This window comes from Nomascus leucogenys, chromosome X, assembly GCF_006542625.1.
Source record: "Nomascus leucogenys isolate Asia chromosome X, Asia_NLE_v1, whole genome shotgun sequence".
In the NCBI taxonomy this organism is placed as follows: Eukaryota; Metazoa; Chordata; class Mammalia; order Primates; family Hylobatidae; genus Nomascus; species Nomascus leucogenys.
This window is the reverse complement of record NC_044406.1, coordinates 59380119-59395209: the sequence shown is the minus strand read 5'-3', so window position 1 is coordinate 59395209 and position 15091 is coordinate 59380119. Positions and strand designations below refer to the sequence as shown.

At 41.4% G+C, this 15091-nt stretch overlaps 1 protein-coding gene across 4 annotated transcripts in view; it reads right to left on the bottom strand.

Moving 5' to 3' along the window:
• Positions 1–14816, bottom strand: part of AR (androgen receptor) — a 168249-nt gene extending 153433 nt beyond the window's left edge. For all 4 annotated transcript variants that reach the window (XM_030807424.1, XM_030807426.1, XM_030807425.1 and 1 more), the window contains exon 1: positions 13264–14816. In XM_030807424.1, the coding sequence (XP_030663284.1) occupies positions 13264–14816 (1553 nt within the window). The remainder of the gene's footprint in view (positions 1–13263) is intronic.
• Between the last annotated feature and the right edge of the window lie 275 nt (positions 14817–15091).

Here is a 15091-nt window from a genome sequence, read left to right as displayed (position 1 = left end):
ATTTTTGGTCTATTATTAGATAGTTGGTGACTGAAATATCTCAGTCTAATTTGGTCTTTTTTATTCAAAAGGCTGATCAAACAAATTTTTCAGATGAACAATTGCAAACAGACTACACATTTGCTACCGTGGTTTTTAAACAAAGATGAAAGGGAAGGAGGGATGGGCAGAGTAAAGAGACCCAAAACATGTTTTGGAATCCTTTCTGCACCCAAACACCAAACATCAAGTGTTTCCATCTTTACTCTCAACTCTTGGTTTATGCAGTCTCCTCATCTAATTAGAAATTGGACAATGCTTCAGAGAGGTGGCCCAATGTGACAAGCTTGGAGAAATTCTTTCTCTCCTGCACTGCCCATTTTCAAATAAATGCCAAAATAGTTATCATTTAGCAAGACTGTACCTTCTTTAAAAGAAAATCTGGAGAGACAGATTTTTGCAGTAGCCTGCTTCCATTTCCACAGTAACAAAAAGGTTATCTGACAACCACATTCATGACTTCCTATGGGATCCTGCACAACACATTGGGGCCTAGAGGGACGGAGGTAGCATCTTGTCAGTCCTAGGAAGTGTCCGTTCTTATTTAGTGTAAATCCCACAAATCCCACATGCTGACATTTTTTCCTAACATTTTGTTCCTTTTGTCCAGTCTCTGGAAGGATATCGACTCTGCTCACTCCCCCAATTCTCTGTCCAATCTTGTTGATGGAGACAGGTAATTAAAAGGTGAAGGGCAGAACAATACGGAGGAGGAATGGAGGGAGACAAGTCAATGTTAGAAGGGAGTCCAAGTGATAGAATGTAAAGAGGTCTGGCAGTCTGGAGTCTCAAATTCAAGTTTCGGTTCTGCTACTTACTCACCACGTGACATTAGATAAGTATCCTTCCTTCTAAGAGTCCTTAAAAGAAACTGGTGCATATTAAGGATATGAGTTGTTCAATGTTTGAAGTTCAGGCACAATGTTTTTGCATTTTAAAAACTTTCTGTTATGTGAAAATTACCTTGTTCCATAAATGTAGTGGAAAATAACATAAGTTGTGGAGCTGAACTACCTAGATTCTAATATTGGCACTTCCACTTACTTGTTCTCTAAACTTGTGCATGTTACTTAATTGCTCTGTGCCTGTTTCTTCATCTACAACATAGAAATGATAATTGTAGCTACCTCATGGAGTATTTTGAGGATGAAATGAATTAATACATGTAAAATAAATAAAACAATGTCTGACTGTAAAAATTGGCAATTTTGTTTTTCTTATCTTAACTCTCCTATTTAAGCAGGCATTGAATTACCCAGGTTTGTAGCAGTCGGAGATCAACCTCCTTAGGATCTCTAGGCCCTTTTCAATAATTCCTGTAGTCCTGTTTTCCAGTCCCTATCATGAGTTATCAACTTCTTCTAACCACTCCTTTCCATCACTCTGCCTCTACTTTAACCTCTAGGCCACCCAGCTATTTGGTGAGAATCAGTGGACTATAATAGGGGCAGTGCATAATGAAGTCACCTATGTCATCAGTCATTTGGGATGGTAAAGGTGAAGGGTAATCTGAGAAGCTGCTGGTATTGCACAGTAGTTAGAACCTTGTGGTTAGAAGCCAGACTTCCTGCGGGTGCACACCAGTTCCGCTACTTCCTAGCTGTGTGACCCTTGGACACGTTCCTTAACCTCTCTAGGTCTGCTTCCTAAAGTTGACATGAGAATTAAATGAATCAATTCATGCAAGGTGCCAAAGTTTACACAGCAAACATTCAGTAAGTGCTATCATTATTATTATATATGATTATATGTAATTCTTTGTTCTCAGTATGGACCAAAGAATTTTCACTTTTCCAATATAGACTTTTTTCAAGAAAATAACATACAACTAACCCTTAAAACAGGCTCTGACTAGGCTCAGGCACTAGCTTGCTGTATGAGCTTAGCCAAGTCCCTTTCCATCTCGGTGCCTCAGGCACCTCACCCATAAAATGAGCTAGCTGGACAAGATGGTCTCCCAGGTTCCATGAACTCTAATTTCCTAGGATTTAAGGCCATTTCTGTCCAGGTCCTCTGTAGATTCTAGCTTTGATAAAAGCTCAATTGCCTTTAAAAGTACACTTACTGTGTTTTTACAGGAAAAATATTTTGGTATGTGGTTCAGTAAAAACCTAATAATAATATTTCAGTTTGTTTGGGGAGAGCAACCAATTTGTATAGTTTTCCAGTTTTATTCACTATTTAGTTTAATTACCTGGTTTTAGGTTTGGGCAAAGAAACAAACAAAAAACAAAAACAAAAAACTCACTCTTGCCCAAATGAGTCCTCAGAATCACACTAAAAAAAACAAAAAATCTACTGAATCAGAATTTAAGAGAACTGGGTTTGTGCCCTAGTTCTGTCGCCAGCTCACTGTTTCACCTTGGATAAGTCCCTACCCTTCTACAGACCTCTATAAAGTAAAAGGAAAGAGGGGAGAGGGTACCTACAGCTGAGGCGATCTCTAAGGTCCTTTTTAATTTTCTTGAAGAACAGCAAAGCTGAAGGCACTGCATGAAAACTAACTGAGAAGAGGCCATCAGGATGTTCATCAGATAACTCAAACTTTATAAGTCAAAGATCAAACTCTTGATTTCTACCCTGCCCATGCACCTGCTCTACATACAGTCTTCACCATTTCAGTAAATGGCAATCTCATTTTTCCAGTTACTCAGACCAAAAAATTTGGCAATCATCCTCATCTCCTCTATTTTTTTCACAGTGAATATCCAATCTGTCAGTAAATGCTGTTGGCTATACCATCAAAACTCATTCAGAATTCAGCCACTTCCTACCTTCTCCACCAATACCACCTTAGTATGAGACACGATCACCTCTCACCCAGATCACTGCAGTATCCTTGTTTCCCTGCTTCCCCCCTTGCTCCCACAGTCTCTTCTCCACACATACAGTAAGTAAACAAACAAACGTATAATATGTCAGAGTGACAGATGTTATGAAGAGGAGGGAGCCTGTTAAAATGTAAGTAAGGTCATGTTACTCTGCTCAAAACTTTCCAATACACCCTGCTTAGGAGTAAAATTCAAAGTCCTAAGGAAGACCCACCATGCAACCTCATTAACTCTGATCTCATTGTCTACCATCCTTCACTTATTTAAACCAGCCATATGGGCCTCTTTGTCCTCCATCACAGCAAGTGTGCTCCTGCCTCAGTCCCTTTGTGCCTGTAGTTCCCTGGGCCTGGAATATTCTAACTCCAGATGTCCAAATAGCAGCTCATTTCCTAATTTCCTTCAGGTCACTACTCAAAATTTACCTTTCCAGTAAGGTTTTCCATGGCCAGCAAATATGAAATATTCCCTCTCACCATCAATCTCTATACCCAACACTCTGTGAAGTTATTCTGCATGACACTTTTCATGCTCAGATGTATGCTACATGTCTCCTCTCATTAAACTGTCTGCTCCACGAAGAGATTTTTGTCTGTTCTGTTCGTGGCTACATCACTGGTGCCTAGTACAGAATTTGGCATATAGTAGATGCTTAATAAGCATTTATTGAATATATGCAGTCTGTAAAGTAGAATGGCAAGGTTATTGGCACCCAGAACTCTCACACAACCAAATCCATCAGTCTGGTGGATGGGTAACAAACCTAGAAGCCTTAAGAAATTCATAAATTTCTAGTATTGATACCACTTGTGGTTCTTTTGCCTCTCTGACTCTCATGTTTCCTATCTAAAAGGTAAAAAGAGCTGTGAGATAAAAGCAGGGAACACACGATCTGGAGAAGAAAGAATGGAACTGAAATTCCAGATCTGTCACTTTAAAGCTGTTTGATTGTAAACATGTAACTTAACCACTCCGCATAATTTTTATAATGGGAATCATAGTACTATAATAGTACGAACACTATTATAATACTCCAAACTCTAGTTACTTGTACAAGGTACAAACAAGAATGAAATGCAATAATGGAATATGAAACTTCTCTATAAACTGGACAGTGCTACTTGAATATATCCAGTGTCACTGTTTTCTGCTCCATATGCAAAGAAAGGTATTAAAAAGTCAAAATATTACTAAAAAATGCTTGCCACTTCGAGAAACAACATCCCAAATGAAACAGTAAGTACTACAGTAGCTTATTTATTGTCTGGTGCTAGGCAGTTCTGGTTCAAGTTATCCTGCGGTAGGGCCTTGGCTGTGTGTTGAAACCATCAATGGAGGCTCACCATTCCCAGGGAAATCCTGCCACGGGGCACTTGCAGTCCCCCTAGCGGCCAGATGGCGGGACTACAGTTCCACAAGCAAGGAACCTACTCAACCTGCAGAGAATAGAGCCCATGTTAGGTGGTAGGCCATTTCAGAATGTTACGTTGTCTAATACAGCAAAGCTCTTCTAAGATCGTCATATGCCCCCTTACTCCCCGAACTGTTTGATTTGTGCAATCCATCAGGATCAATAGAAACTTAGAGGGCATGAAAACAACTCTTATGTCAAATTCAGAGCCATTAATCACCTTCAATTTTAATTTATTACTCATATTATTGCCGACTTGTTCAGATAAAGACATCAAAAACACGTACCTACCAAGTGCAATGATATAGCCAAAGAAACTGAAGAAGAAATTGGCAACTAACTTGACTGGGATGCACTATTGAATAAGCAGAAATAGATTTCAACCCATTCCTCCAGTTCATTCTTTCCAGCGGTACTAAATTCTGTTATTTAAAATATACATCAAGATCTTTAATCTATTGCTTGAGTTTAGACATGCTCCTACTTACTTCCACGAAGGATTAAAAGCAGCCACAGGTAACACTGCTGACCACTTCAGCCTCTATTGATTCATTTCTCTCTCTTTTTTTAAGTATCTACATTTTAAGAAATCCATACCATACAATCCAGGATCTCATACAGGCATCACGGCATGATGATACTGCATTTTGTTTGGTTTTTGGTTGTTTGGTTTTTGTTTGTTTTTAGTGGCTATAAGCTCCTTGTAAGCAGTTACCTCAAGAAGATTCTGTCTGAATTGTGTCCCCTTTCACCTTATCTCTTCCTAGCACATGCTGGGCACATAGCAGGTGCTTAATGAAAAGTGGTTGATGGATAGATTCTTTTTTTTTTTTTTTTTGACGGAGCCTGGAGTGCAGTGGCATGATCTCGGCTCACTGCAACCTCTGCCTCCTAGGTTCAAGTGATCCTCCTGCCTCAGCCTCACAAGTAGCTGGGATTATGGGTGCTCACCAAAACGCCTGGATAATTTTTGTATTTTAGTAGACATGGGATTTCACCATGTTGGCCAGGGTGGTCTTCAACTCCTGATCTCAGGTGATCCACCCACTTCAGCCTCCCAAAGTGCTGGGATTACAGGATTGAGCCACCATGCCCGGCCAGATTCTTTTTTAAAAAAATCCCTTTATGAGGGTAATCTCTACAGACAGCTATTAGATTATAGCTAAACCTTTTGCTGGGTGCCCTGCAGTTAATTCACAATTATCAGGACATTACAGTTGTAGCTGCTTAGCTATGACCCTTAGCCTAAAGTGTTAATGAAGACAAAGTTCAATCTCTGTATAGATGAATTTTATCTTTGCTTCATGGCTATGGAGTGCATCCCTAAAAAGAAGCTTAAATTATATGAGAGTAAATGAATCCTTTCCCCATCTAGAAATGCACATCAGAAGGATTACTGGAATTTACTTTGTCCAAAGGACAACATATAAAAACATAAAATTATGATTTTAGCTGCTTACAAGAACCTAAACATAAGCCAAATGTAGCTAGTGATTTCATTTGTCACCTCTACATGTTAGTTTTCTGTATAGAAATTATTATTATTACTCACTCCCTTGCTAATAGTTCCCAAATCCAAATTCTAAAAAAGGGATTATAAACTACCCAAACCTTACTAGGTTTCTTTCCTGCTGTTCTCTAAAGAGATGAACATTTAGAAACACTCTTCTATTCATCCCGAAAAGGGATGGGATTACCAGTTCGAATTTATAGCTGAGTAAAACTGAGAAGAGTGTCCCCATGCAGCCTTCATACAGGATGAAATGAAGTAAGCTTTAACTTTCAGTGCAGCAGCAGAAGCCCTCTTCCCCATAAGTCCCAGAAGTATTCAAAACTCAGGTATTTTCAGCAAGTTTGCAGGATACACAAAACAATTATATTTCCATACATTGGCAGTGAATAATCTGAAAAGAAAATCAATAAGACAGTTCAATTTATAGTCTCAAAAAATAAATCACTTAGGAATAAATTTTAAAAAGAACTGCAAAACTTATAATCTGAAAACAATAAAAATTGTTGACAAAAGGGAGACCTAAATAAATGGGAAGACATCTCATATTTATGGATGAAAATAACTTAACGTTGTTGAGATGGCAATGCTCCCCAAATTGGTTTACAGATTTAATATAGTTCCTGTGAGAATCCCAGCTGAATTCTTTGCAGAAATTGACAAGCTTATCCCAATTCATATGAAAATTCAAGGGACCAACAAGAGCCAAAGCAATCTTGAAAAAGAAGACCAAAGTTGAAGAGTTCATAATTCCTAATTTCAAAACTCACTAAAAACCTACAATAATCAAGATAATGTGGTACTGGCATAGGAATAAACATATAGATCAACTGAATATAGTTGAGAGTCCACAATTAAACCCTCACATTTACAGTCAACTGATTTTACACAAAGGGTGCCAAGACAGTTAAGTGAGGAAAGATTCAACAACAATATTGTGAGAACTGAATATCTACGTGCAAAAGAATGAAGTTGGACCCCCACCTCAGTCATATATAAACATTACATCAAAACTGATGAAAGACCTAAATGTAAACAGTGAAAACTATAAAACTCTTAGAAGGAAACGTGTAAATCTTTGTGATCTTGGATTAGGCAAAGACTTCTTAGATACGATGCCAAAATCATAAACCAAAACAGAAAAAAAAAATAGATGAATTGGACTTCATCAAACTTAAAAACTTTTTTGTGCTTCAATCTAGATACCATTAAGAACGTAAAAAGAAAAAAAAATGAAAGTAAAAAAGACAACTAACAGAATGTGAAAAAATATCCACAAATCACAATCTATTAAAGGACACGTATCCAGAATATATTTTTTTAAAATCTTAAAACTCAATAATAAAAAACTCAACTAAAAAATGAGCAAAGGATCCAAATAGATATTTCTCAAAAAAGAAGATATACAAATGGCCAATAAGAACATGAATAGATACTGAACATTATTCGCTATTAGGGAAATAGAAATAAAAGCCACAATGAGGTACCACTTCACACCCACTAATATAGCTATAATGAAAAAGACAGAGAATAACAAGTGTTGGCAAGGATGTGGAAGAAATGGACCCCTCATACGTTGCTGATGGGATTGTAAAACAGTGCAAACACTTTAGAAAACAGTTTGACAGTTCTTCAAAAGGATAAACACGGAGGTACCATATGACTCAGAGATTTCAATCCTATGTATGTATCCAAAAGAACTGAAAATGTCCAAAATATGTGGACTGAATATGTCCACAATAAACTTGTACATGAATGTTCACAGCAGTATTATTCATAATAGCCAAAAGGTGGAAACAACCCTAATGCTCATCACCTGATAAATGGATAGATAAAATGTGGTATATCCATATAGTGGAATATTATTAGGCTATAAAAAATAGTGAAGTAGTGATACATGCTTCAACATGGACGATCTTGAAAACATATTTTATGTGAAAGAAGCTAGTCACAAAAGACCACATATTACATGATTTCATTCATACAAAATGTTAGAATAAGCATATCCATAGATAGAAGCAGATTATTGGTTGCTAAGGACTGAGGGAACACAGGGGGATGAACACAAAGGTGCATAGGGTTTCCTTTGGGGGTGATTAAAATGTTCTAAATTTGATTGCAATAATGGTTGCACAACTCTGAATATTCTAAAAAGCATGAAACTGTACACTTTAGATGAGTGAATTGTATGGATTGTAAATTACGTCTCAATAAAGCTGTTATTTAAAAAATAAAACTTAGGTACTAAGCAACCTAAATTGACAACATTCTCAAATGACCCAGCACTTTAATGCTATAAATTTATCAAGATGAGCTGCCCTCAATCCTGGTGTGGCCTGCAGGTTGGCAGCAAGAATTGCCATGAGAGAGAGGGGGTAGCATCACCCATGAGTGTGCAAGCAATAATTCATGGACAATCATCTCTATGTAGCAGCTACTGAGAGAAGTCCTTAAGAGCAACACTCTAAAATATTATCTGTCAGGTGGGAAATTTCAAGAAGAAAAAGCTTGGGAGTATTGCTCTAGAGAGGTTCCCCTAGGTGGTAAACAAACATCATAGAAAATCTAACTTTCTACTTTGTTACCTAGCAAAAGGGTAACCACTAAGCACCCCTCTTGGCCTACTCAAACTTACACGAATGCAGTGAACAAACTGGAAAACACTGTGCCTTTTTTTTGGAAGAATGCTATGTAAATATGAGATTTCATAATTCTCTTCCGTATGACAAAGGGCAACCAATGCTGGTAACTGTACAGAACTTTATAAGCAATTTTGTTTAAAAGTCAACTTTGTGTTTAAGATGAGGTTAACTTTCTCTGAATTTAACATCCCAAAACTTGATGGAATGCTGATAGGGGAAGTCGGAGGTAGAATAATTTCTTTAATATCTTTCTTTGTTTTCAAATGATTAATTTTTATGTAGCTTACGCAGATTAGCCCAGGCAGACACTTGCAGCACGCACCCTCATATGCGTATTAGGTACTGCTTGTGATCCAGCTACTGAGGTCTGAACCGAACAGACCTGGGAAGGGTCTCAGAGCTGTGTCTCAGGCTCTGAGAGAAGGTAGCCAACATTACAGTAGACAGAGAGAAATAGAGATAAAGACAGAGACAGAGACAGCATAAGACAAAATACTTTATGAAATTGCCAAGTCCTCAAGCCATCTAGTTAACTCCCTCAGCAACTGTTGAACCAGGCTTTAACCTCAAGATAAAAAAAAAAAAAAAAAAAACCCAGCTATTTGTTTTGCAATCCCCTCATGTCATCTAGTCTTAAGGGAGAGATGCTGGGGTTGATCTAATCTGCTACTCTACAGATTTTTTTTTAAAAAAGAAATTCTTTAGGAGCATGCCACAGGTGTAATGAGAAAAATACCCTGAGAAGTGGAAAGAAGAGTCTGTATTTCAATGTCAAAAACATGAAAGGAGTGGAATAAAAGAAAATCGGGGACAGGCAGCACTTGAGGAAGCTGCAGACAAAGAGAAAATGGTGGAGGTGGGGGGTAGGGAGAGATTTCCTTTTCCTTCTCTGACCAAGCTCACAAAACTTGATTTTTTTGTTTGCTTTTTTTTTTTTTTATTTTTCAGAGTTGTGATTTCAGGTTTGGCTATAAAATAGGCCCTTGCTTTGCCACACCCAGTCCGCATTCTGCTCCCTGCTTATGCAAGGTTCCGAATGAAACTGGTGATCCTGATATCACCATTAAAAATAATCATAATAAAATTGTCCACATTTCTAACTCCACTTCACATAATCCCACCAAGTAGCTTGTACGTGTACAAGCCACAGTGCATACACACGTAAGGAGACCAAATAATTTTTGTTTTAAATGCATATGTGTACACTAGATGAAAAATTACTATGGGAATGAAAACACTTAACAAAGAAAATTAAACGTACCAGCAAATCCAATATATTATTACAAAGTTTACAGCTCAAAGAATGGAAGCTTGATGAGATAAAATTAGTACAGGCAAGAAAGCACCCCAAAGTGACCCTGCAACTGGAAGCCTGCAAACTTCTTCGAAAATATCTCTCACCAGTGTTAATCTTTGGTTGACTTGAGCTGTGGCCAAGCAAGAGGGCTACTTCCTGTGTATACTTCCAAATGGGGTGCCACCCAGTGTGGCTATTTGGTCCTCAGGTGTTGATTGTTGGGATCCAGACAGAACTCACCACCTATTTGCTGACCACAAAGAAAAGATGCTTCTGGCCAAAATATTGGTTCTTGAAGCCTATGGGCAGAAATAATCTGTCTTGGTTTCAAAGGAAAATTCTGCTTTACAAGACAAAGTGTTCCTTGTAAGATAGTCATAAAAATGCTTGATAACTGAGAGGAGAGAGGAGAAGGAAAGAGGAATTAATAAAATGCCTTATTTTGAAAAATCTAACAGAGAAAGGGAGCAAGACTTGTCAATATCAAAGCACTACTAAAATACTACCTACTATGGAGACCAGAACAAATTACCAAGAGAAAAATTAAAATGTTCTTTTTGCATCTGGATAATTTCTCTAAACCCCAAACTCTAATTCTGGCATGCACTCTCTTAGAACCCAACTCCCAAGAATAAATTTTTGTCATATTATTGTGCTGCTTGCTGGAATATAAGGAGCCCTACCTCTACCAAGGGAGCCAGTGGTCAATTAACAAAGTTGTAGTCCTGTTTGATCTCAGAGAGAAGACAGACAGCTCCATAAAATATCATCAGGGTTGCACACAAGCCCCATCACTTTTTATTTTTCCTTCTGTTCAAACCACATGCTAAATTAAGTAAAAGAGACCACCTTTGCATCTCCCCTCCTCTCAGCAGAAACATTGTAAATGTATAAGAACACAGAGTGAGTGCAGATGTTACTAAGGTTTAAAAAAATCCCTCCACAAAATTATGTGCATAAACACACACATGAATGGTAAAGGGAGGAACCCAACAGGTCATTGGAAGCCTGCACAATTTTGAGATTTTTAGCTCAAAAATGGCACATAATGCCTGCAACACAGAGAGGGAAGACACCCTTGCTTTGGCTTAAGAAATCTCTTGCCCTTTACCAAATTGTACCCCTACAAAATGAGGGAAAAAAAGAGAAAGTAAGAAAATATCAACTTTTGGATTGGAATTGATTGCATTCTGATTAAATTAATTTTCAATAAAAAGAAAATATCGACCTTTGGATTGGAATTGATTGCATTCTGATTAAATTGATTAATTTTCAATAAACTGACAAGGATTTTCTATATCCTAGAAATGGAAAGTCTTCGTCAACTCACAAGACAGGAACACCAGTTTTCCCTTTAACTAGACTCCTCATAATCAGTGCAGCAATCACAAACCAAAAAAAAAAAAAAAATCTTGTACTTTCTGCAGGAACTGCTAAATTCTCATTAGTTTACGTCATTAATTTAAGCAGACTGTCAAGGAGGCACCAAGATATGATTAGTCTTCCTCATAAAGAAGCTTTTTTCATTAAGACCTGAAATAAAATCACCAAGCTCATTGCCTACCTGATGGGAGTAACTGTTGCTCTCTATAGTTATTCCCTAAAAATTTTGGTGTTGTCTTTGAAGGCACACATTTTTTAGCAAATATGTGGAACCATCAGTTTTTTCCCTGTTAAGTAAGTAAGTTGTTGGGGAGGCATGCAGAAGATGGAAGGTTCCAGTGTCTGGGTTTAGTATCATGGCAGGTCAAAATGCTCCTTAGACATTTTCCCCCAAGAAAAGTTTACAGTAGAAGAGGGGCTCCACCCTCTAGTGACAGCCCTAGAAAAAAAATTAACCCTACCAAGTAAATTTGTTCTTATAAAATGAAGAATACTTTTTTTGTACCATAGCATAAACCCATTACAAAAGTAAAGAGTCTAAATTAACTGGAAAAGACTTTGACAATATCAAATGAACCCTTTGAAAATCTTGTAAGTCAAACATTAAAACCTAATGGAATGTAAAGCCTGGTAAGAAGCTGTTTCTTCAACAGCCCACGAAATAATATGAAATCCTACCCTCCTCTTTCTTTCTTTACTAACACTGTGCTGTCTACCTTGTAAGAAGGAAAGCAACAGTGAAAGAAGGCAAATTGCAGGATTTAAGTCCCCAAACAAAGATGTTAAGGTTAACAAAGAAATTTTGGAGAAGTCACAGGTAAAAGAAAACAGCCATAGAAACAAAGAGTAAGACAAAAGTCCACAGGGACATCAGCACCTGGCCTACCTGAGGAGTTAATTCCCCAATTCAGTCTGTCCTCCCTCACCAGATAAACTAATATCTTAATTTGCTGGGGGAGAAAATCTTCAGCATGGTCTCCAAGAAGCTCAGCAACTGCGGTGAGGAATAATTTTTAATAAGCACGATGCAATTGCCTGCCACTTTTCTCATATGCTAATTAAAACTTTGGGGTAAGATTATGGCTCATAGGTCATTAAGAGTTCTTACTCAATTTGTTAGAGCTAACAGCACATATTCTAAAATGCAAACATGTCCTAAAAATGAAGGAATATAATAAAAAACCTCACTCCTCCCTCCCCAGTGGAGATTTTGGAGCACACTGAAAGAGCAGGAAATGCTTTACAAAAAAATGTTTTCCAACACTTTTGTAAGTCAGACTCAAGCCTAATTAAATTGTACATTAAAAGAATATTCTCCTCTTTATAGATCTGATGCAAACCTGAAGTAGGGGACTGTGGATCTGTTATAATCCACAGAGAAAATAAACACTTTACAAGAGAAAACCGACCCAAGCAACTACTTTCAACATAGTCAACCAACGTTGAGAAACTGTGAGTGCAAATCCTGTGAAGTCTTTACCAAGAAAGTTGCCCCTCTGCCTACTCTAAACATGACGGTTTGGATTATCTCTACTGACCTCCAGCCCCGGAGCAAGTCCCCAGTTGCTTCCGGGGAAAGAAGTTCACCCCTTCACACAGTAGACCTCAGCACCCAGAGACCACTTTCTTTCCCTAACCGAGAATTTCACTTTACCTCTCTGGAGGAGACCCGCTGAGAAGCTCTTGGGCCAGTCTTTTTGACTCTAATCTGCGCAGGCTGAAAGGGAAATCCTAACAGACCTGAAGAGGAGAAATTGCCCAAATTTCTGATTGAGGTTCTCAGATTTTGAGGACAGGAGGAAAGGAAGAGTGGAGGGCTTGGGAGCTTTATCTCTGAAGGTGGCCTGTGCAATAGGATTTCAGTTTGGGACCTCGGGTACCAGGAGGTAGTGAGAATTTGGGGCCGTTGGGGGAGCTGAAGAATCTGGGAGGGCAGGAATCAGCACCCAGGGCACGCAGCAGAAATTAGGAGAGCTCAGGTTAAACCTCTGGCAGGCCGGGAGCCCACGGAGAGCTCTAGGTTTACCCTGCTGAGCTCTCCCAGGGGCAGTCTGAGTGTTCGCGCAGGTAGGAGCCGCTAGATACCCCAGAACACAGAGCGACTCCGTGCCCTGGGCCGAAAGGCGACATTTCTGGAAGGAAAAACTTACCGCATGTCCCCGTAAGGTCCGGAGTAGCTATCCATCCAGGGGCCCATCTCGCTTTTGACACAAGTGGGACTTGTGACACAAGTGGGATAGGGCACTCTGCTCACCATGCCGCCAGGGTACCACACATCAGGTGCGGTGAAGTCGCCTTCCTGGCCCGCCAGCCCCTGAGGTGGCCGAGTGTAGCCGTAGGGGGCTACAGCTCCCGCCTCGCCGCCGCCGCCGCCGCCGCCGCCGCCGCCGCCCCCACCACCACCACCACCACACGGTCCATACAACTGGCCTTCTTCGGCTGTGAAGAGAGTGTGCCAGGATGAGGAAGCGGCGGCTGAGGGTGACCCAGAGCCGGGTCCCGCTGCACCCGCGCCATGCAGGCTCGCCAGGTCCCCATAGCGGCACTGCGCCGCCGCAGCCGCCCAGGCGCTGCCGTAGTCCAGCGGGTTCTCCAGCTTGATGCGAGCGTGGGGATGGGGAGGCGGCGGAGGGGGCGGCGGCCCGGCCAGAGCCAGTGGAAAGTTGTAGTAGTCGCGACTCTGGTACGCAGCTGCCTCGTCCAGTGCTCCGGACTTGTAGAGAGACAGGGTGCACGGCAGTTCAAGTGTCCCGGAGCTCCCTGCCGCAGCGCTGCCAGAGCAGCCTAGGCTCTCGCCTTCTAGCCCTTTGGTGTAACCTCCCTTGAAAGGGGAATACTCAGCAGTATCTTCAGTGCTCTTGCCTGCGCTGTCGTCTAGCAGAGAACCTTTGCATTCGGCCAATGGGGCACAAGGAGTGGGACGCACAGCGGGTGGAACTCCCAAAAGTGGGGCGTACATGCAATCCCCCCGAAGCTGTTCCCCTGGACTCAGATGCTCCAACGCCTCCACACCCAGGCCCATGGACACCGACACTGCCTTACACAACTCCTTGGCGCTGTCAGAAATGGTCGAAGTGCCCCCTAAGTAATTGTCCTTGGAGGAAGTGGGAGCCCCCGAGGCCTCCCTCGCTCTCCCGCTGCTGCTGCCTTCGGATACTGCTTCCTGCTGCTGTTGCTGAAGGAGTTGCATGGTGCTGGCCTCGCTCAGGATGTCTTTAAGGTCGGCGGAGCAGCTGCTTAAGCCGGGGAAAGTGGGGCCCAGCAGGGACAACGTGGATGGGGCAGCTGAGTCATCCTCGTCCGGAGGTGCTGGCAGCTGCTGCGGCAGCCCCTTGCTGGCGGCCACGGCGGCTCCAGGCTCTGGGACGCAACCTCTCTCGGGGTGGCACTCCGGGGCCGACTGCGGCTGTGAAGGCTGCTGTTCCTCATCCAGGACCAGGTAGCCTGTGGGGCCTCTACGATGGGCTTGGGGAGAACCATCCTCACCCTGCTGCTGCTGCCTGGGGCTAGTCTCTTGCTGCTGCTGCTGTTGCTGCTGCTGCAAACTGGCGCCGGGAGGTGCTGCGCTCGCGGCCTCTGGGTGCCTGGGGCCCGGGTTCTGAATCACTTCGCGCACGCTCTGGAACAGATTCTGGAAAGCTCCTCGGTAGGTCTTGGACGGCGGCCGAGGGTAGACCCTCCCCAGCCCTAACTGCACCTCCATCCTTGAGCTTGGCTGAATCTTCCACCTACTTCCCTTACCCCGCCTCCCCTTCTCTTGCTCAGAAGAGTTCAACAGGCTGTGATGATGCGGTAGTCGCTGCAGCTAGCTGCCCACCTGCGGGAAGCTCCAGAGAAGGAAACTTGCGGGAGCAACCACGCAAAAAGCGCTCTGACAGCCTCAAAGTCTCGTGCAGAAGAAGACACACGGTGGACAAGATCTGCCCTGCTAGGCTTACAGTCTGTCTCTTAATACTTGAAGGGTAGATTCAAAAGATG